The sequence below is a fragment of the Diabrotica undecimpunctata genome, chromosome 7, assembly GCF_040954645.1.
Source record: "Diabrotica undecimpunctata isolate CICGRU chromosome 7, icDiaUnde3, whole genome shotgun sequence".
Taxonomy (NCBI): domain Eukaryota; kingdom Metazoa; phylum Arthropoda; class Insecta; order Coleoptera; family Chrysomelidae; genus Diabrotica; species Diabrotica undecimpunctata.
Window position 1 is genome coordinate 131,199,435 of NC_092809.1, and position 24,153 is coordinate 131,223,587.

At 34.9% G+C, this 24,153-nt stretch overlaps 1 protein-coding gene across 5 annotated transcripts in view; it reads right to left on the reverse strand.

Moving 5' to 3' along the window:
- Window positions 1–24,153, reverse strand: part of LOC140445836 (uncharacterized) — a 630,732-nt gene that overhangs the window by 419,217 nt on the left and 187,362 nt on the right. For all 5 annotated transcript variants that reach the window (XM_072538213.1, XM_072538212.1, XM_072538211.1 and 2 more), the window contains exons 3-4: window positions 12,160–12,279; window positions 7,935–7,970 (exon numbers count right to left, since the gene is read on the reverse strand). In XM_072538213.1, the coding sequence (XP_072394314.1) occupies window positions 7,935–7,970; window positions 12,160–12,279 (156 nt within the window). The remainder of the gene's footprint in view (window positions 1–7,934; window positions 7,971–12,159; window positions 12,280–24,153) is intronic.

Genomic DNA, 24,153 nt, shown 5'->3' on the forward strand with positions numbered 1-24,153 from the left:
TCTGAACTACCTCTTACATTCCAAAGACATGTAGGCCAGTAAAGAAAAAAAAAGCTGAAAAAACGTAGGGGAAAGTAGCCGAAATTGTACCAGCGCCAATATTGTACCACCGATGTATTTATCCTTTATGAGGAAGCCAGCGTGCTCTTATGTCGTTTAGTGGAACTAGTTACTACCTACAGTTGAGTGCAGAAGTTTTACAACGTTCACATTTGTCGATTTTGTTTTATCGAATTTTTTGTATTTCATGGTGTTTCAGTATAGTTTTTTAGTTCCATACGTACGTTTACAACATGTGTAAAGGTATGTGCAAACCATTTTGATTGATAAATACAAAAAAGCATGTATTTATGTGTATAAAACTGAGTTGTTTGCCGGACCATTTTTAGGTTAGGAATCGTAGTTTATTTACATACAGTGCAAGTTTTACCACGACGAGTTGCCTATATTTACCGGTACAATTTTAGATACCATTGAGTATTTAAGACCTACTTATTTTCAAAAATAAATAAATAACACACACCGGTTTTGTATGCCCAAAGGAAAAGATGGGACTTGCAATGTGGACGACATGAGCCGGGCTCTTCAAACATTTCGTAATGGAGACATGGGATTAAATGAATCCTGCAGGCAGTATGGAGGCCCTAAGACTAACTTGCTCCGTCACCTTAAGGGGACCAATGTCGAGGCAATTGAAGAAACGAAGGCTTTTGGTTGAGGCAGTGTGTTACCAACAGCAGTGGAGAAGGAGCTAGTTGATGTTTGGCCTCACGATCAAATATTTTCATCGGCTTGCATTTCAAATCGTCGAGAGAAATCAAATAACACATAATTTTAATAAAGAATCCCAAATGACAGGAAAGAAGTGGTTTTATGCTTTCAAAGCTCGTCATAAGGACATAATCTCACTGAGAGAACCTCAAGCAACGTCCATGATGCGCGCAAAGGGTTTACGTCTTTTTTCACCTACTGCAAAAAATTGTTGATGGATGTCAACACTGTGCACAACAAATGCCAAAAGGTTCTCGTACAAAAAGGCAAAAGGCAAGTTGGGTCAGTATCCAGTGGAGAACGTGAAGTCAACACGACAGTTGTTTGCTGTGCAAGTGCTTCAGGAATTTACGTTCCTAAGAATTCACTTTGTTTTTCTATCAGGACTTGTGTCCACGTCCACCTTTAATTTGGTTTCTTATAGAAGCAGGTCATCAAAAATAAGTCGTTTTTTAAAGAAAATTTAATAGACAGAATTTCTTCTTTTAAAAATTTTATTAAAAATCCTTTATAAAAGGTATATAATTATTATACCTTTTATAAAAGATTTTTAATACAATTTTTTGTTATACAGGAACTTAGATTCCTTGTGAATTTCTTCTTCCTCATTTCCAGTGATAATTCTAAAGTTTTCCAAAGATATTTCTATTTCGTCTGATTTAGGTTCTATCTTTGCATTAAAATATCGGATTATAAGGTGAGAGTTTCTTCTGTAACTATCTGAACATCATTGTAGAAGTTAGTTTCTTCGCAAAAGTGGGTAATTATTGGTTCCTAAACTTGAATTATCTTTATAGTGCAACGTGATTTTAGTTTTAGAATTAGATAGGTGCAACGAGTAAATATATACTCTCTATAGGTGAAATGTTTACACGTTTCTTGCTGATGAATGAATGAAGATTTCACTAATATACTGATCTTATTTTCTACGCATGGTAAAAAGCATGACTTCATTTAAAAGTATATCGCTACCTTGGAAGAAGACCGTAATATCTCAAAAAAGTGAAAATTGGAAAATGTTAGTAAAAGGATTTCAAATATTCTATATTTTTTTGTAAGATAACGTCATAAGGATAGTTTAAGAGTTTGGCAGTCAGGTGGTATAGGCGTCATTATTGTTAATCGCAAAGTTGGTTCAATTGTGCAATATTTTGCACAATATTGTCATATTTTGAGATATGCCATCCTTTCTCAAAATAATGCATTATTTTGAGTTGTGTCAGTCTTGTAAAGAGCTTGGGGATATGTTTAAAATAAGTTGCAGCATTTTTTTTTTGAGTTATGTCAGTATTTTAAAATTTTTGAATTTTTGAACCCATTATTTCGACTTAGGATGTTCTAAAAAAAGTGACGTTTGAATTATTTCAGATTATAAGAATATCTCAAGGGTTTAGACATAAACTCATGATAAAGTTGACAAAAGTCCTGTGAAAAACAATGAAGAGAGTGTATTATGGAAAGTTAAAGAATAAATTTTTAAATGAAGACTTTTACACTACAGCGTTTTTATTTTTATGTGACAAATATACATTGGTAAAAAACATTGATAAATACATAAGTTGGCAGTTATGGTAAAGTTTGATAATATTTTTAAAATTTATGGATTTTTTAAATGGCCCTTTCTGAAAATTGTTACATTTTGACATATTATGACGGTCTTCTTCCAAGGTAGCGATTTTACTTTTCTCCTTTTGGTCTTGTTTCGTTAGACGTCAGACCTATAATGTCCCAATTTATTATTTCCAATTCTTTTTCCAGTTCTTCAGTTTACTTTCTGGGGATAATATTCGGGCATTATAAGAGTATGTTGCAATTTTTAGTTGCTAATATTTTAATAAATTAATTTAATACTGCGCCACTGTCGACACATTTATCTTATAGCAAACATTTTAAAAACTGTTCAAATTTTACATCTCTATTAAATTTTGGGCTTAAATGGGGGATATGTCAGAAAATACAGACATCTTGACACGGATCGTGACTACCTGCTTTGGAATTAGGATTTTGGTATTTGGCTGCAAAATTATTAGGATTCCTCTGTAAGAGATAATTTCCCCTTTGAATATATAATGAAGGTATCGTATTGTCAAACATTTAGAAAAGTGTTATACCGGGTCATGAATCGTCAAACGGGTCATGGGAAACTCAATGGGAAATTCTAAACTGTTGAATTTCCACTTTCCTAATTTTACATCAGAAGTATATTTGTTCTACTAATTACTCTACGCCTTTCGTCACAAGTTATATATTAACTTTGAATTATCAATATTTTTATTTTATGATTTATTGTTTAAAAAACAATAAAGTTTACAAAATGTACTCAGTTGAGAAAAAATCAGCAATGTTTTATTTAGGCAATAGATCGAGCACCGCCAGATCATTATTTAGCGTAAAATAATCTAGCTTATAAAAATTCAAAGGATTTTAAAAAAGTTTGAAAATATTGGGACCTTGATTCCTAATTGTAACTGTACATTTTTATTATTTAAATAACAAATAAAAAATAATTTATGATAAGTTCTAAACATAAAACGATAACAAATGTTCAAACAATCCGCCATTTTGTACTAAACAGTATCCCAATCGATTGTAAAATTCTACTTGTGCTATTTTTGCACACTCTTCAGTCATTCGCATTTTTAATGCTTCAATATCTGTAAATTTTTGGGCATAATAAATTTTGGATATTAGACGTCCCCAGGTAAATTAAACGTTTGGAGGTAGATCTCCCGATCTCGGAGGCCACTTAATGTTACAGTTAGGTCCATTCAAATATGTTTTATTGTAAAATACATTTTTAATAACATATTATTAAATATGTTTTTAAGGATTTCCTTAACCTCCCGGCTATAGAGCGCAGGTCACCCATCGATCTGAAATCAATTGTGTCTAAATACTCCTAACCAGACATTTCTTTTTCGACAATATTGGGTATTGTTTGCAATAATATTCTTAGGCTTTCTTGTCGACCAAATCCTTTAATGTTGAACATTTGGTTCACTATTTAAGTGGTTAAAAAGGACTTGTATTTATAAAAAAAAAAAATTTTTTTATTCCACATCAAAGCATAGTACTTCAATATTACCTGAGTTCGAGATTTGAATTCTCAGTTTGAAAACTTCAAACGCGTTTTTCTCGAAACTTTGTTTTTCTGTGCGGTAGCCACGATTTCTTGAGAACGAATCGACCGATTTTGCTTAAACTTTGCACGGTTCATCTTTATAGTATCACGGTAGATCGACGGGGATGAAAATGGAATAATTCCTCTCCTCCCGCCCCAACAAGGTCCAAAAGAAAATCTATTATGTTATGTATGTCTTTTATGTCGTTTGGTTATTATCTTTTTTTGGTTGGTGTTTCAATGGAAGTTCCCCCCCAAAATAAATGTCTAGATCTGCCACTGTATAGTATTGTTTCGTGATCGAACAGAGGAATTGGAAAAAAATGAAGTTTGAAATTTTGAATGAATTAGTCGATTGAAAATTCCTTCGTTCAATGACGAAACAATACTATAAAGATGAACTGTGCAAAGTTTCTGCAAAAGCGGTCGATTCGTTCTCGAGAAATCGTGCCTACCGAACAGAAAAACAAAGTTTCGAGAAAAAGGTGTTCTGAGGACGCAAGTACCGACCACGCAGTATTCAAATCTCTATAACTCAGGTAATATTGCTTGAATTTACTTCAAATTTGGTGTGATTACTATTAAAGTAGGTACTATATTTTCATATGGAATAAAAAATAAATCGATTTAATACATTTTACATTAAATATCTTTAATACACTTCTGAGTAGTATATTTCACAATTACACAAGCGAATAATTTCTGATTTTGAAATAGCAATTCAAAATGCAGCCAAGTTAGTGTGGCCCGACATTATTATTTTTTGTTGCAAATTTCATTTAACACAAAATTGGTACCGAAAAATACAAAATTTTGATTTGTCCTCGGAATATAAAAATCAAACTGTTATTGGAAAATATGTAAAATTGTTTTTCGGCATTCCTTATCTAGATCCAAATGATGTTGATGACTTTTTTTCTGATAAACTTCTTAATGTTATGCCAGAAGATGACAGAGTTTTGCAATTTTGTGATTAACTAGTTGATAATTATTTAACGGAAGATTCAACATTTCCACCTTACATGTGGACTTCAAATTCATCATCTCTTATATTTACTACAAATGCATGTGAATCATTTGATTCGAAATTTAACGAATGTTTTTATAAATTTATAATAATGGATTCAGGATTTTTTTATACTTTGGCAACTATGTCAACTTCGATCTCTGTCAATGATAATGACGTGCAACGGTAAGTAAATTAGATGGACTATATGTTCACAAAAATATTGTTACGAACATGCATTCAGCGTGGCCCGTGTAACGGTTGCATCTCGAAAGCGACTAGAAGTTTCCGGCGATATCGAGTGCGAGAGAGAACAACCCGTCACGTAGGCGAATTAGAAGTGGGACTGCTTTAGATTATTCTAGAATAATACTTTTGGTATATATATGTAACGCTGTTATGAGTTAGTTTAGTTAATAAGATATACTCAGTGACATTAGAAGTGTTACACCCAGAAGGAATAATTTCTTGAACTTAATGTTTTGGCAACATGGTAGATTTACATCAAGAATGAAACGATAACGTTGTCAAGAATTTTTAATAACAAGTAATCAAAAAAAAAAAATAATAATAATGTCTTTGGCGACCCCGTAGCTGAATACACTCCTGTATACGTCTAGGCATTGACAAAATGAGATGATCGATGTCTGCCTGTGGCTTCTCGTTCCAAGCAACTTAAACTTCATGTAATAACTGTGCCAGAGTCTGTGGAAGATGGTACCAAGTGGACAGTCTCCTTCCCATCATATCCCATACATGTTCGATAGGATTCAAATCCGGAACACGGGGCGGCCACGGCAAAACATTAACTCCAGCTTCTTATAGAAAGTCCATAGTTTGACGGGCAATATGGGACGCGCGTTGTCTTGCTGAAAAAGGACGTCTCGACGGCCATCGAGATAAGGCAGTAAAGTAGTTTGTAAGATGTCATCAACACAACGTGCAGCTGTCATATTGCCTCGAATAAACACAGGTAGTGATGGACTACCATAGGCAATAGCCCCCCAAACCATTACTCCAACTGTTCTGTGTACATGCCTCTCAACATCAAACCCGATATCCCGTCGCTCTCCACGGTGGCGTCTTAACATCTTACGACCATCATGCATTCCTAAACAGAATAGTGATTTATCGCTGAATGCTACATTACGCCATTCTGCCACCCAATGCTGTCATTCTCTGCACCAATTTAAACGTTGATGACGGCGGTCCGCAGTCAAAGGAACCACTAGTCGTGGACGGAATTAAACCAGTCCAAGGGCTCAAATATGGCGGTATGTCTACGCATACTAACAGGTCTACCTGCTACTTAAAACCATTAGTCAGCAATTTGACGCGTAGTAGCAAAACGGTCCCCCAGAGCCAGTAATCTAAAGCGCCTATCTTGACGCTCTGTGGTACGCCTCGGTTGGCCAGTTGATCTTCTTTGTGTTCCTTTACCTTCGTTTGTCCACACACGACAGACACGCATAACCGTCATTGCCGTACAATTAACGCGACGGCCAATTTCGCGATTCGACAAACTCATATCTCTACACGCAATAATTCTCCCCTGTCAAAATCGCTAACTGGTGGTAATTTTACTGTCTTCGAACTTGAGGCATTTTCTTACACTGAATACAATTAGACTGAGAAATAATAACTAAAAATTTCTATACGAACCGGTTTTTACAAATCGGTCTCTTCACAAAAAAATTTAAAGATAAAACTTTTTTTTACAAAAAGTAGAAAAGATAAAACATTGGTATTGTTATCATAGCATGTTTTAAATATAGTCATTCTGTTGCCAAAAAATTAAGTTCAAGAAATAATTCCTTCTGGGTGTAACACTTCTATTATAATGTCACTCGCTACAATTATTATCTAAGTACCTAGGTAGCGTGGGGCAGTTCGTAGTCACCCCCTATGACCCATTTGATGATTTACCATCCGGTATATGTATAAAGTATTCTTGCATTTCGTCGATTTCTTTCTTAAATGATTACTACAAAAACCCGACTCGTATCCATTAATCCATTATCATAATAGGCATTTAAATTTAATAAAGTAGTTCATTAATTTTGTCTAATCGCATTAAAATCCGAAAGTAGGATAAAAAGAAACCGGTAAAGTAAATGGTATTTTTTATTGCTTGTATTAACATCATTATAATAGTTTTACGTGTAATGTCGGCAATAAACAATTGTTGCAGCATAGCATGTTATTACGCTAATGTTCGCAGCATGATTGCCATTATAATCCTCTAAGGCGAGTAGGTACATATTAAATTATGCGTAAAATGGAAGCTGTCACTTTTCTTAAAGTCACACTGCATAAGTTTCGCGTGATTCATTGCTAAATTGTAAAATTAGTCAAGCGTGGAATATAACAGAATGCTATTTCTTCAATAACACTAAATCTCACCGACTGTCACTATATAAATACTAATAAACCGATAATTAATGACAGAGATTAATTAACTGCATTTACTATGTAATTAATATAGCGAAGTGATTGGTACGAGAAAATAATAGCAATAAACGAGTATTGAGTAGGTGTAATTACATACTTTCACCATGGTTAATAATTTTTTTAATGAACAATTAATAATAAAGTAATTATAAAATAATTTTCTGACAAATAATGAGGTATAATATATACAACCCCAATAAAAATTTAATTATTCACGGATCCGACACGCATACACACTATCGATACAAGTTCGACTTCGGTAAAATATTCTGTGAAATTACTTACGGCAATAAACAACCGTATTAGAGATAATGATATTAGTGCACACAATGGAGGTGTGTGACAGAAATCGATAAAGATCGATATCAAGCGTATATATAAAACATATCTGAACACAGCGATAGTTCATAAGACACTAATTCGTCCTGTTGATACCGATTCTGATTTTCTTTTTCGATCACACCATTCATAATTTAATGAGATAAAATGAGTTGAATCTTGTTCAAAAATTTAGTATATAGTGTAAAATCTTAATCTTTGTCAAGGTTCAAGATAAAGAAAACAAAATAGATAGTAAATACTTACGATATATCCTTTTCCTGAGCTACATCTACTGCTTGCCTGTAACAAAAAATCAGTGAATTAGAATAGTTTATGAGAGTATCATAGAATATATTTGGAGACACTTTTTCAAGATCAAAGAACGGATTATAGGCATCCATTTTCAGAGAGGATGACGGGCCCGGACATACTTAAATCCGAGGTAGAAGAAGCAATAAAACGGATGAAAAGCAGGAAAGGTGTAGGGCCTGATAATATCAAAGCTGAATTTTTAAAACTCTTGGAGGAAGAAGGAATAAATTGGATCACGGCTGTCTTCAATAAAATATACAATACACGAATCATCCCTGATAAATGGCTAGAATCAGAATTCATAGCGATACCTAAAAAACAGGGGGCTAAAAAGTGCGAAGAATATCGAACAATCAGCCTAATGAGCCACATGTTGAAACTGTTTCTTAGAGTCATCCATGGAAGAATTTATAAGAAGTGCGAGGAACAAATATCGGACAGACAGTTCGGCTTCATTAACGCAGTGGGTACCAGAGAGGCACTTTTCGGAGTACAGGTACTGATTCAAAGATGCAGGGACGTTAACTGCGACGTATACGCGTGCTTGATCGACTATGAAAAGGCATTTGACAGAGTTCAACATCAAAAGATGATAAACATTTTAAAAGAAGCAGACCTGGATGACAAAGACCTCAGAATAATTTCAGAACTATACTGGAATCAGACCGCATACATGAAAATTAACGGAGAAGACACAGATCACATAAAAATACTACGTGGAGTTAGACAGGGATGTATCCTATCGCCGTTGATATTTAATATGTACTCAGAGAAAATTTTTAACGAGGCTCTTTACGGAATAGACGAAGGCATCCTTCTAAATGGTGAAAGAGTAAACAATGCTAGACATGCCGACGACACCATGGTAATAGCAGATAGTTTAGAGGGACTTCAGAGGCTAATGGACAGAATAAACGAGTACAATCAACAGTACGGACTAAACATTAATACCCACAAAACGAAACAAATGATTATCAGCAAGGACAATATAAATGGAGCTCATCTATACATTAATGGGACGCAGATATAGCGAGTAAAACAGTATTGCTACCTGGGAACTATTATAAACGAACAGTGGAGCAATGTACAGGAAATAAAGTGCCGCATAGGAAAGGCAAGAACGGTCTTTAACAAAATGAGCGCCATCTTCAAAAGTCACAACATATCCCTAGATACAAAAATGAGACATTTGAGATGCTGTTTTCTCTGTGTTGTTGTACGGGGCGGAGGCATGGACGCTTACAGACACCACTATTAAAAAACTTGAAGCATTTGAGATGTGGCTTTATAGAAGAATGCTGAGAATATCATGGACAGCAAGGATCACGAACAAGGAAGTTCTAGAAAAAATGAAGAAGGAACCAGAGATTGTGTTTACGATCAAACGCATAAAATTGCAATATCTGGGACACGTTATGAGAAATCAGCACCGTTACTCCCTGCTGCAGTCTATATTGCTAGGTAAAGTCAAAGGCAAGCGAGGACCCGTTAGAAGGAGAATATCATGGCTGCGGAATTTAAGAACATGGTTTAAGAAAATCTCAACGGAGCTGTTCGAGCCGCAGCGAGCAAGGTCATGATTGCCAATATGATTTCCAACATCCGAAACGGATAGGAACCAGAGGAAGAAGATGAGAGTATCACTCTAATGGTACCTCGTTTCATGCTTCAGGTATCTAGAAGCCGAACGAGGCATGCGACTGCGCATGCCATAAAAGGCAGACAAATCACGTTGCACATATTCCCCATATTACTTGGAATCATCTTGTCTTACTTTGTACATGTAACTGTTTTCACTGGCAGTTTGACTTGTTTACTACTATTTTTAAAGGGAATAAACCACAAGTTTTCTTAAAAATACTTTACATTTGATATAAAAGAGTGGGGCAGTGTTGATCTGCTTTTAGCAAACGGGATTTCATATTTAAATTTCTGAAAATCTCCATAAATTTAAACAGTATCTATATACTAGTATTACCCACACTTAAGTCTACAAACAAGCTCCAAAAAACATAATGAGCTACGGAAAGGGCTAGCTAGGTTCCCTGTTGCTATTGCTTCATCGACATCGTCACGCCAACTTCTTAGAGGTAGTTTTTTCCCAAAGACAATCCATTCTAATATTCTTCGGGGTCATCTGTCTTCTGGCAGACTCTTTGCGTGTCCGAAACGTGTCTATTTTCTCAATCTACTCGCCTATATAACGATCTAGCTTCATTTCATCTTGTATTTGCTTGTTCCTTATTCTTTCTAGTTTTGATTTATATTATCCCCAAATAATTGAAACCCCATATGGGTTTCTCTATTTCTCAGTTCTCTTTTTTCTATGGTGATTTTCAATGTAAATAAATTATCTATGGAGAATCGTCCAACTCTGAACCCTGCTTGTTCTTTAGGTTCTCTGTCTTTAATGTTTACCTCTACTTCTTCTTCTTCACGTGCCGTATCAGAATTATACGTCGTTGGCGATCAAAATTGCGAAGGCTTCTCGATTTTCTGCCACATTGAACAATTGTCCTGCATTTGATATGAGTCCATTCACAAATGTTTTTTAACCAAGAAACCTGTTTTCTTCCTATACCTCTACTGCCTTCTATTTTGTCTTCAAGGATCAGTTGTTGTATTCTATATTGATTTCTCCTCAGTATATGTTCTAGATAAGACATTTTCCGATGTTAAACAGTCTTAAACAATTGTCTGTCTTTGTTGATCCTCTTTAGTACTTCCTCATTAGTTTTTCTTGCTGTCCAACGCATCTTAAGCATCCGTTTATGAATCCACATTTTCAATGCTTTAATTCTGTTCATATTTGATAGTTTTAATGTCCACGCTTCTGCTCCATATAAAAGTACAGACCGAATACAGCACTTAACCATTCTTTGTCTTAGTTCTAAACTAAGATGATTGGAGGCCTTCAGTATTTTCTAACAGAGTTACTGTGTCGTCCGCGCATCTAATTACATTAAGTAGTTCCCCGTTGATTTTGATTCCATATGGCTGTTTCTCAAGTGCCTTTTTAAATAGCTGGGCCGAGTAAACATTGAACAATGTCGGGGACAAAATGCAACCTTCTCTCACCTCTCGTTGTATGGACATTTCGTCGGTGTAATTGTCTCCAATTTATATAGGTATATGCCAACATATTGGCATCCTATAAACGAAAATATTTTTGGGTAAACCATATATCAGATGGCGAGATGATATCCAAAGGATCGCTGAAAAACTTCGATTCACACCGTTCTAAACGAAAATATGTGGAGAAAATCGTAAGGGGCCTATATCCTGGAGTGGGTAAGTGAAGACATAGAAAAGAGAGACAAATAATCAGAGGGCCCAGAGATCCGCTCTATCTGAACGGAGATATAGAAAAGAATAACTATCCAGAGCATGACAAGCCGTATCTGTTTATGCCGTATAAGGTTTTCCTGCGAAGAATATATCTACATTTTGAAGGGGTTTATTGAAGGGTAAATATGATTACATTGATGAACAACCTAATTAGTGAATTGCATAAATGAAAAAATACTAATAATCTCCAGAAGTAGCTCAAATAAAAACCCCGGAGGAAGCAAAACAAGAATATTCTTTGCTGAACGAACGATGGTTCACAAAAGAATATCAAAATGCAAGAATTTGGGACGGAAAGACAAAGCATAAAGTAGCAGAGACTGAGTCAGCGATAACACAAGTGAGGATCATTGTATGCTGACTAAAAAGCCCTAACGAAAATTCTGCTTGCGACGAACAAGTTTGAGAATATAACTAACTATATTACATAAAGACAAAGTCCACAAGTATTTTAGAATAAAAAGAAGAATAAACTAAATTATAGAAACGATATAAAAGTACCAAGTATATAAGATTAACTTCCCTAGATATTTGGGAAGTCAATTAGTATCAGTTGCAGTTAGAAGTGAGGTTTTAAATATGATTTTCGGTGAATATTTGTTGTACAACGATCATTTGTGAATAATCTGTAAAAGGGCACGGTTAAAAGTTTGATTTTTTTTGTTTACAACTATTTCTGGAAGGAAAAAAGCCATTACAATAGAACAAAAACAAGTACATTTACGCTAATGTTTATATCATCATATTATAAGTTAATAAGGTGGTTTTCCACCATTACTTCCTTTTTTACTGTAAATATGACTGATCGTTATTGATATTAAAAACTTACATCGCTAAGTCGGTCCCTCGAGCTGTCAGCATCTCGTGGAGCCACCGATGATCCAGTTAGACGTTCTGAAGCCCTGCCACTGTCGTCGCTAGTAGCTGGGTCATGGGTTAACGTCAACCCCTGAAACAAAAGATTCGTTGTTAAAAACTGAATATCACATTTAAGACAAGTATAATTTACAATTGGATAAAAGACACTGAAAAACCGACGGCCATTCCAAAATAATTGATCTTACATTAATGGATGATTACCTGAGTCGTTTTACATACAATAACCTTCATTTTAAGAACCTCACTAATTTTTTAGTTTCAATTTCGCCGGAGATTCTTAAAATAATATAAAAAATTTTATTGAGCTTTAAACCGAAGTACGTGGAAAACATGCAAACGAAAAACGTAAGTAATCAGTAAAAACCATTAAGTTCACCGATGCTTTCAGTTTTTTCCTTACTGTGGAAACGTAACATTAACACGAACCCTTTTTGCCACGACAATCGTAAAATAAAAAATCAAACATATCGTGACAGCACGTTTTTGCCTTTTATTTCTCTTTTCCTTGGCAAGTAACGTAAACCTTTTATGCCTCTGGGTAGCTATGATCCGCAAATCAAATTAGAACCTCAGTAAATCGTCTGATAAAAATCTCGAATATAATCTAACCTCAAACCTCTTCTACACATCTAATAAACACGCTTGTCAGTAACAATTCACCACATAATTTATAATGGCACGTTCTCACAGGACCGTACTAGATATAAGAAAGCCATTTGCGAACATCGTTTTATACCATTCTCAGTACGAGTTTTCAAAATTATAATATTTTCAAGATGACAAACTCCAATAAGTTATCGGTATTATTAACTGTGATACTCGTATTCATAATGGCTTTTTAAGTTGGGCATAAACTTAATCTTCCATTCTTCTCTGTTTCTTACTATATTCATTTACTTCAGAAATGTGAATTTTTTGAAGTTTTTGACACTTTTCCCAAGGTATCTACTATACGATTGGATTAGTCCACCTTTCATCTTGATATCTGATGTTGTGTCCTTTGGTTTTGTTTCTTTTTAAGCTTCGTCCTCACTGTCCCGCGGTTGGCTGTTGGCAAAGCCGGGTTGGCAAGGCCAATACAATGTAGACGAGGCCGTTGGCATGTGCCGCTGAGCCAATGGTTTGCCAACGAAAATCGCTTTAGTGTCGGTCTCCATCAAAGGAAACCAGCGAGAGCCGGTAGTGGGGACGAGCCAACCGTTCGCTTCGGCACGCACGTGGTTCCAGTGATGCCACTCCTCACGATTTATCGTGAGATCTCACGAATTGAAGACAAATCTCACGATCTCACGATTAAGGTCTTACATCTTACGATTTTTAAATTTTTTTTAAATTTCAAGTGTTTCTAATAAAATGCATGGGAGGAAATCAGCTTTTTTGAGATTGTCACCTTGAAATATCCATAAATTGACTGTATTTTTGTATCAAAGTGGGCTACTCCAATTAACTCAATTAATATACACAAAATAATATAAACAAAGCTTAAAAGGTTCTTTATGCTTTGAAAGTGGTTTATAAACAACTGAATTGTAATGTATATTTTACCGCCCTTAATAAATATGAAGTATAGACTAAATTTTGTGTAAAGAACAAACATTCAACAGACCTAATAGTAAAAACATATTGATTTAAGTGTGAATTTGAGATAATGTGCTGACAAAATGTTAAATCCTAAGAAAACAAAATTATGTTTTTATGTATATTCATTATACTTAATACTCTTGGGTAAAATACCTCATATCATATATGTCTTTAGACACAGTTAATAATTTTCATTGAAGTTTAAACTATAAAGAATGTTTACAATCATTGCTCAATATTAAATGGATAAATCCATAGCAATATTATAAAAGAATATAGGTCCCTAGGTAATTTCCTAAAATTATATCTGATACTGGTGGTTCCCCCTAAAATAGGACCTTCTCTATTTTAGTAACAATCTGTTTTGGGGGAACCACAACATTTTTTATATATAAGGTGAATACGCAATTATTAAACGCACAAACGCAGTTCTTTCTTCATTAAAGTGAATTTATGTGAGGTGTTCTACTCAACTTTGAAAAATATATTAAAATATTTTAAACACTAATTTGTTAAATATGTACCTCATAATATTTGACAATAAATAATTTTTAAAATAGTTTTATAGGATTATTTATCATTTAAAAATCCCCGTCCCCTTCAGATTTCGACTGTAGCGAAATCTCACGATTTCTCACGATTTATTTTTCCCGATCTAACGATTTCTCTTTGACTTCATGTGGCACCACTGCGTGGTTCAGTTGGGGATGAGACAGCGCTGTATGCAGTCATGGAGTGGACCAACGCGAAAGTGTGTGAACTTATTGAGCTTTACCGTGATCGTCCTGTTCTGTGGGACTGTCGTTTGAAAGTGTACAAAGATAGAAATAAGAAACAAGATGCTCTACAAGAAATCGCAGATACTTTTGGTGTTGCTAAAGAAGTTGTGGAAAGGAAAATCAAGAACCTAGTGTGTCATTTTTTACGTGAAGTAAAGAGGGAGAGAGACTCAAGTAAATCTGGTGCCGGAAATTCTGATGTGTACAAGAGTAAATGGTTCTGCTTCAACAACATGCTATTTCTCAAGGATCGAAATACACCTAAAGAAACGACGGACACAATCACGCCGGTAAATATATATTAACACAGTAAGTTCATAGAACGGTTAATGATTATATTTTACATTAATATACAACACACATGACACAGTTTAGGGCTTATTATTTGTCGTGTTGGAAGGATACTATTCCAGCCGGGGAAGTAAAGAAGTCTGCAAATTCATTTCTAACGACTTGTGCCTCAGCAGCGCTTCTTCTTGAAGTTCGAGGAATGTTGACCAACATTCAATGTTGAAGCAACTAGTACATCCTCCTCGGCAGACATTTTTGCAACTGAATGCCAACTCAGGTGTAGACGGCAAGCCAAAATCGGCTTTGCCGCGTTGGCTTTACCAACAGCCAACCGCGGCACAGTGAGGACGAAGCTTTAGACATTCTCGTTGAGAAGTGTGTGTAAAGTATACTTATGGCCAAAAAAATGCAATATGTATACGGTTATTTATTTGGATGAAAAGTATTTCTTTGTGTCTTATCTAAGAATATATATGTGATAAAGATTTTACCTCGCTATATTTTCGTTAACTGAAGTTTATTGGTTTTTTTTTCGCAAAAACAAAAAAGAAAAGAAAGTTTATTTCTGTGTATTTAACTATAGTTTATTTGTAATTTTTAGTCATTTTGGATTGTTTTTGATTTACCACAAAAATTTAAATTTAAAAAAAGACGTATTGCAGGCATGAAAGAGGTTTGGTTCGTTTACGGGAAATTTCACAAGGAGTTAAAGCTAATCCATCGACGGTATTAGGAGTTTGGAGGACCAATGACGAGACTTATCGGCTTCGTGGAAGGTATGAACGTCCTAGAATATTGCAAGGCCGTGATTTGCGCTATCTTATGACTTCTTGCTCTCAGACATAGACGGGACAGTGTACATCAAAAAAGAGACGATTTAGTTGAAACTAGAGGAAGAGTAATCAAGAAGAACAATTAATCAAAGATTACTTGGAATGGGATTGAGAGCTTACCGTTCGCTTTGTTTGACACTACAGCATAAGATGAATCTCGGTTTTCTTTGGGTGGCTCTGATCGGCGCATAAGTGTAAGACGTTTTTAAGGTGAGAGACGAAATATAGATTTCGCTGTTGAACGTCATATAGAAAGACAACCAAGCATTATGGTATGGGGTGCTATATGTTTGGGAATCAGATCATCTCTAGTTCTTATTCACGGCAATCTGCCACCTTGACGATATATTGGTGAAGTACGGCAACCGTTTTTACATCCCTACCTACAAACCATTCCAAATGCGATCTTTTAACAGGTATAACATTATTATACTCTATTACATACTGAGTAGAAGTTAGAAACGATAACGAATACAAAAAGTTGCATAAGACTATACTAAAGGAGATAAAAGGAGCAAAAGAAGCATGGCTGACGGAGAAATGTACGGAAATTAAAACACTACAACGCAAACATGACGAGTTCCATAAGCACAAGAAAATTAAAGAGCTACAGAACACAGGAAAACAACGCAATACAGGCATAGTTGTAGCCATTGAAGGCCAGATTTTGACTACCATTGAAGATAAATTACGAAGATGGAAAGAATATATGCAAGAATTATTCGAAGATGCAGCACGACGTCCGACTGAAATAAACAATCCCTACGGCCCAGAAATAACAAACGAAGAAGTAACTATACCCATTAAGCGGAAAAAAGATGGGAAATCACCAGGACCTGATGAGGTGCATGGTGAAATTTTAAAGATAATAGAGGCACACCAAATCACAGCTCTTACGAAGCTATTCAACATACCAAAAGCCTAGCTACTATCAATATTCATTCCACTTCCTAAAAAATCCAACGCTAGAAAATGTGAAGAACATAGATTAATTAGTTTGATGAGCCATGTACTTAAAGTATTCCTAACTATCATTCACTCGCGCATATACACCAAATTAGAAGAACACTTGAGTGAAGTTCAATTTGGATTCAAAGCAGGACTCGAAACGAGGGAAGCACTTTTTACTTTGCAAGTTCTAATACAGATAGCCAGGGATGTCAACTGCGATGTGTATGCATGTTTCATTGATTCCGAGAAGGCATTTGATGAAGTCCCACATGAGAAACTAATCGATATCCTAAAAACATCAGGACTCGATGGTAAGGATATAAGACTGATCTCAAACATATATCTCAAACAAAAAGCAACAGGGCGATTAGAAAATGAACTGTCCGAGATCTTCACAGTCGAAAAAGGAGTTAGACAGGGTTGCATAGTCACCGGCATTATTTAACATATAATATACTCTGAAAACATCTTTAGAGAGGCCTTGGACGAATCAGAAGATGGGATTGCTGTAAATGGCCAACTTATAAACAATATTAGATATGCAGACGATACAGTGTTGCTGGTAGATAGTGCGCAGGGTCTCCAAAGGATGATGGATAACGTTGTAGAAACGTGTAACAAATACGTCCTAAAACTAAATTGCAAGAAGACAAAAATAATCATCATTAGTAAGAACACCAACATAAACGCCCAAATTACAATAGGCGATACGGCGTTAGAAAGAGTGGAAAAAATATGCTATTTAGGCTGCAATATTAAGGATACTTGGGATCACAGCTACGAAATAAAAACTCGTATTAAAAAAGCCAGAAGCTCTTTCAACATCCTTAGGAAGCAACTTTTCTTTAAGTATCAATATACGCATAAAAATTCTTAGATGTTACGTCTTTATTGTCCTCCTCCATGGTGTAGGAAGCTGGAGTCTTACAGAAGATGCTATAAAACGATTAGAGGGATTTGAAATGTGGTACTACCGACGTATGTTAAGAGTCTCATATATACACCACACAAGTAACATAGCTATTCTCCAGAGGCTAAGAAAAGACAAAGAAATTATTAACACCATAGAGAACAGAAAATTGGCTTACTTTGGCCACATCATGCGTAAAAATAAATACCGACTTTTACAGTTGATTCTACAAGGCAAGATTAAGGGTAAGAGAGGCCCTGGACGTAGACGTATATCCTGGCTGGAAAATCTTAGAAAGTGAACTGGTCTAACGTCAACTCATTTATTTCAAGCTGCTGTGAATAGAATAGGATGGGTCAATGTGGTCGCCATCATCTCTAGAAGATGGGCATGAGTCTATACCTGTATGGACTCGTGGGTGTGCCAAGAAAAGTAACAGAAAAATAATCCAGAAATTTCAGAATAAAGTACTGGGACACGTCGTCAATGCTCCTTGGTAGTAAGGAACAACGTACTCCATAAGCACATGAATAAGGAAACTGGCTAGAACGATAAGAAGATGGCAGAAAGTCATAAAAATCATGAAATGCGAATGCATGTTGACGTAATTCAGCTCCTTGGCAAAAAAGGCCTACTACAAGAGTGAAGAGAACAAATATCTTTGAATTAGTTGAAGTGTTAGTGTCAAACAAATTTTTAATATTTATTTTTGGTTTTTTTTCGATTATAGATTAATATTTATAAATTTTTTAGGTAAAATTTAGAAAGTTTTTAATCAACATTAATGGATTAGGTACACCCTTTTTTAATGAAGTGCATAATAAGTACACTGAAAATATATTCTATGGATAAAATATATATATATATATATATATATATATATATATAACAATTATGCTAATAATAATTCTTCAAAGATCAGCAAAAATATTAACCTGGCCAGTACGGCCCTATTGTACGTATTCGCCATTTCCTAGTATAGAAATCGGGCATCTGTGTCGAAGGGTCGGTTCTTTTGGGCAGATTAACAAAGGGATATTATGTACTTTTTTTGTTGTGGGAGGACTAATTGAAACCTCCCGAGGGTGCGTAAAATGCGTACGTGTGTGCGTCCATGCGTATCCGCGTTTCGCAGATAATCCAAAAGCTGTCGACGTCAAATGATTTACACGTTTAATTTCTTTGTTGGACGCCAACGATGTGTTTGCTTATGTTAAAAAGTAAAGAATGTTTGATAAAGCAAAAGTGGCGGTTGTGTAGATAACGAAACGGGGGTATATATTACGCATGAAGGTAAATATCAAAGAGTACATGCACGGTTACTGTTTTGTTTTCAGATAAATATTGATTCTAGTGTAACAAAATGACATGTATGATCATGATGTGGGATTTATTATTTATTTAACATATGGCTTATCGAGCAATGTAAGTGACAAATGTGAAAAATTAACATTTAGTCTATATAAAATAAACTTCTAGTTTGTACAAATAAACAGCCAGTTTTTTTTTTTCATGGTAAGTTAACTCCGTAAGTTCGTACGGGCAAAACAGATTTATTGCCGTACAAACTTATGGATCGGAGACTTGTAACACTGACGCAAAAATCCTCTAACAAACTCAGAGTTACAGAATGAGCCATGGAACGTGCAATGCCAGATGTGAGCCTTCGAGTGCATATAACAAACCAACAAATCAGGTAAAGATCAGGAGTTCAAGACATCATTGAAAGAAGCACGACGCTTAAGTGGAATTGGAGAGAGCACTTAGCTAGAACACAAGATGGATGGTGGACGATAGATGGACCGACGACGTAAATAGAGTAGCGGGAAACTGGATACAAGCAGCAGTAGAGAACATTGGAAAGAACTGAGGGAGGCCTATGTCCAAGAGTAGACGCGATTAGCTGATTGGCGATAATGAAGTTAACTCCAAGAGGAGTTAAAGCAAAGCATGCCTGCACTATGCTGTACTCTTGTACTAAAGTTTATTCGTTTACCAAATTCCCATCAGTAAACATGAGCACGTGTTGATATTCGCCGTCTCATTCGTCAAGAGGCTATAAAATATAATTTATTACCGTAAGCGAGACAGATTCTCATGTTACAGATCCCAACTTGCCATCATTTTAAATTCTAATTGTATCGTGGTGATTTTTAAGTTAATATATTGTGTTATATTTATGTTATAGTTATTGTTAAGTTATTTACTGGTCGTGTTATTTTTTAGAGTTTAGTTTAATTGTGATATAATGATTAAATTTCAAGAAATTCTTACACTAACAGTTTCAAAAGTAAATATTTTTAAAAATCATATGATACATAGGTCGTACATCAGTACGACCCTGTTTGGATTACACGTGGTTCTATTGACGATTGGGAATTTGTAGAATGAATAGGGTTTAATCCTAAATCTTGTTGGGTTTTGGAGTGCTTATAGGAGATTTTCTAGGGCTTAGTCGATTTTTTCTTGTTTATTATAATTATTGGTAAGTTACCTGCTATTGAGAATCTTTCTATACTCGTTTGTTAGCCTGTTGAGCCAACGGAGGTGTGATGGCGGAATATTACTTACTTCTTAAAGCCATTGTGTTGGAGTGAATTTAATCCCTCCAACAAACATTCTGATAGTACTATTTAATTGGGCATCAACCTCTCATGCATGCTGGTACACAATATTCAGCAACAGGAAAAAATTAGATCTAATTCTGAAAACGTGAGTAACAATGCCGATATTTCTCATATCGATCCTGTGGATCGCGATGATACTGTTTCTAGTATTTAGTTTATCTTCAACATTGATTAAATGCTCTTTTAGTTTTATGTTTTATCCAAGATCACGCTTATCTATTTTTAATATCTATTATGGTTATGTTGCGAGATTTCAAAGTAGACCTTAGGTATTCTCTGAGATAAATTGTTTTTTAAGCGAGAACAAGCTGCTTCTGGTTTAGTTAGGCTAGGGTTTGGAGGCCCTACATTGAAGCCTCAACTTTTGCCAAGTAACTTCCCATAACTTCTAGATTTTTAGTACAAGCATCTTCTTCTAGAAAATTTCTTTGAATTAATGAAGTCCAGTCTTCGCCATAGCCAAATTTTGTTAATGTTGTTTCAGACACGTCGGCAAGCTAAAGGTTAAAAAGGCATAGTGCAAGTATATCCTCGTGGAAGACTTCCTTGAAATCTTTCCTTCTTCTTCTTCCTTTTTATAAGTAATTCTGCTTATTCATTGGTGGATGGATACCTCTATGGAAGTTATCACTCCATCTTTTGCGCGGTCGTCCGATACTTCTTCGCCTAACTCCGCCTGCAGTTTGGTTAGGTGGATCGAGTAGCTTAACAGAGCTGTTGCTGGTCCCAAGACCACATACAGGATAAGAGGGTCTATCCAGGTTAGCATCCTACTGATAGACTTTAAACCCATACAGCTCCAGAAACAGGATTATGCCTCGGAACAGGAAAGGTTCACGACGAATTTATGGAAATCGAGAAACATACTTCGAATCGAATATAGACATTTTTGCACTACAAGAGTTGAAGAAAAAAGAAAAGGGTCAAATTATGCTGGGTGACTTTCTGATCATTTACAGTGGTGCTGCGAAAGAAACCAGAGCCAAAAAGTAGTCGCCTTGTTAGTACACAGACAATTTTTAATTTGTTCACCAATACAAGAATGCAAATATATCTCTGAAAGAATGGATGTTAAACATCTGATACATTGTATATCACACAATACATCTTATAGATTATATTCTGTCGAATAGAGAGTTACACCCCTCTGAAATCTTGGAAGTAAGAGCACTCACATCAGCATACATTGAAACGATCATGATTGATGAATGAAAACACATATACATAACAAAACACCAGGATGACTCCACAGATACCTATTCCAAAAAAGAATAACAGATAAAACCAGACACATATATTTCACAGAAAGAGATGGGGTCGACGACAGCTGGGAAAATATTAAATCACTCTCAACCTCAGCTAAGGAAGCTCTTGATCAAAGCAAGATAAATAAAAGTAAATCATTCCCAATGCGAAGAACTCCATGGTCTTGTACAGAAGTGAAGAAAAAAATGCAAAGAAAAGAAAAAAGGTTACCTGAAATACATGTCAACCAAAACACAAGAGGCATATCATAATTACAAGACAATAAGAAACGAAACACATACACTTGTAAGAATAATAAAAAATTATCACTGGAAACGTTTTTCGAAAGAAATGGAACATGATTTTTATGGTCCGCAAAAAAGCTAACGTCATCAAAAAAGTCACGGAGAAGCTGGCAATCGCAAACATCCATAAACCAGATTGACACCTGAACCAAAAGACAGTGTATAAAGTTGAACAAAAGTAAATCGGTTCACCTCAACTTTACTAATAAAAAAATCCCAATATATTCGTATAAGAATAAAAACGAGATATAAAAATATTATTTGCCATTCAAACGAGAAAAGAAACTTATCTAACGTCACAAACTGTTCCTCTACAAGCAGATATTGAAACCCGTTTAGATGTATGGTAGTCGGCTTTGAAGCTGTGCCAGTAAAAGTAAAATTTAAGTCATTCAACGATTCCTGAACATTAAGAAACATCATCGATGCTTCTTGGGCTATCGCAACATTCAGTAGGTCTTCATAGACCTACTGAATTCACTTAAATGTAAAACTATATTCAAAACTAGGTTTTCTAGCTCATTGAGAATACTGATCTGATGAGAAGACTCAAGAGGACCAAACTTTTGACTTAATTCAGTGACTGTTAGCTACATAAAAGTTACCGGTAGTGATAGTAGAAAAGATACAAGGGTGGGTACTACCTTATTCTTAAGAATTGTACATAAGTCACGTTAGAACAAAATTGCTTAATCATCTTATTGGTCAGATTATAATTATAGGAAGAGACTGTGGAGTGTTTTTATTCAAAAATGCCAGCACTTAAAACTTTGGTAAATAACAGATTTGCCATAGCTACTGTAGGTAACTGGAACAAAATAGATAACTGATTAACTACTAGAAAAACACTCTTAAGTTGAAAATCGGAAATAACAACAGATAAAAATCTCAGGAACAGTTGTGAGGATGCAATGACTTAATAAATATATTTGGCATCACTAGAAAAATTTTATACCATCCCATACAATAGGCTGCACAAACTAGACACAATGGCGAGACACAAAAACTAGGAGACGTTGAAAAAAAAAACGAAAATTTTGGAAGAATACCGTCAGAATTCGTTGGAATTCAAAACAGATACTACGCTGATAACAGGGTTGGAAGGTGCCACGTACTGTTAAAATTGTTTTCTCCAGAAACATCGTCAGAGTTCTTATTAATAACCTAACTTTCATGCAAGGAAGAGTAGAGGGAAGAAAGAAGAATTCTTGGCTGAGGAATGCCAAAGATTGGACTAACCTCAGTTTTGAACAGATATTTCACATTGCAAAAGATAGGGAAGCGTCTAAAGAAGTGATCGTTAACCTTCGTTAGAAGATGACACAATAAGAGGAAATCAATTATTACGTGTCATATGTTAGATTTAAGGATGATTTGCAAGATGGGACAAATTTTTTTCGATATATTATAAATTCTTTTTTAATTTTAGTTGACATGTTAATTTTTCTCGACTGGAAATCCATATGGCAATGATTGACCTACCGAAGAAGAGATTTTCCAATTTTTTTAGTTTCTTTAAAAATTCATTCAGAACAAATCTACAATGAGGAAAGTCACAATTGTTAAAAACTGAGTCTGAGTCTTATAAAAACCTTTACTGTCAATAAAACGTATTGCAGAAAGCTCTGTTTACGAAAAATTCTAATAATCTCCATCTAAATATTTTTTCGCTACTAATAGTCAGAATAATTGGCAGACATTTTTTTCAAAAAATAATATTAACAATGTTCTATAAAATATTGGTCACCCCTGCCGTAAACGGCATCATGCACCACCATTAACAGTCTCTGCTTTAGCCTCTCGATCTCGACAACCATCGCAACTCTTCATGCAATCTTACAGCAAAGCGTGTTGCATAACTACTGACAACCGCTTACATTGAAAAGAAAATACGTGCCGCATGTAATTGTAAACTGCAAGTCAATATACTGAGTACGTCGTCGCTTGTCCTACTAAATATTTTTTATCTTGAAACTATCACAATGTGCACATGATGCATTTTGTCGGCACATAATAACACGAATCGGTTGTTTGTTTATGTGTTCGATTATTATAAAGGAGAAAATAAATACGTTATTTAACTTATAGATAATTTTAAGTACTAATAATATAACAGAAGCTACTGATTACATAAAATATATCAATTGTATTTTCTGTTCAAGGAAAATTTATGGTTCATTGAATATATTATATAGTAAGTATTTGTAGAAATAAATATATATAATATATATTTATGAAATAGTTTGTTCGAGAGCTGAAGATTAAATATTGTTTTGTAAAATAAAAAGATTATATTTACCTATAAAATATTTTCACTTTATATATTATTTATACAAACGATTTACCACACTGTGATTTCGTTATATATCAAGGGACAACAAATTTTAAAGCGATATAATAATCAGGATAGCACAGTTTGTAT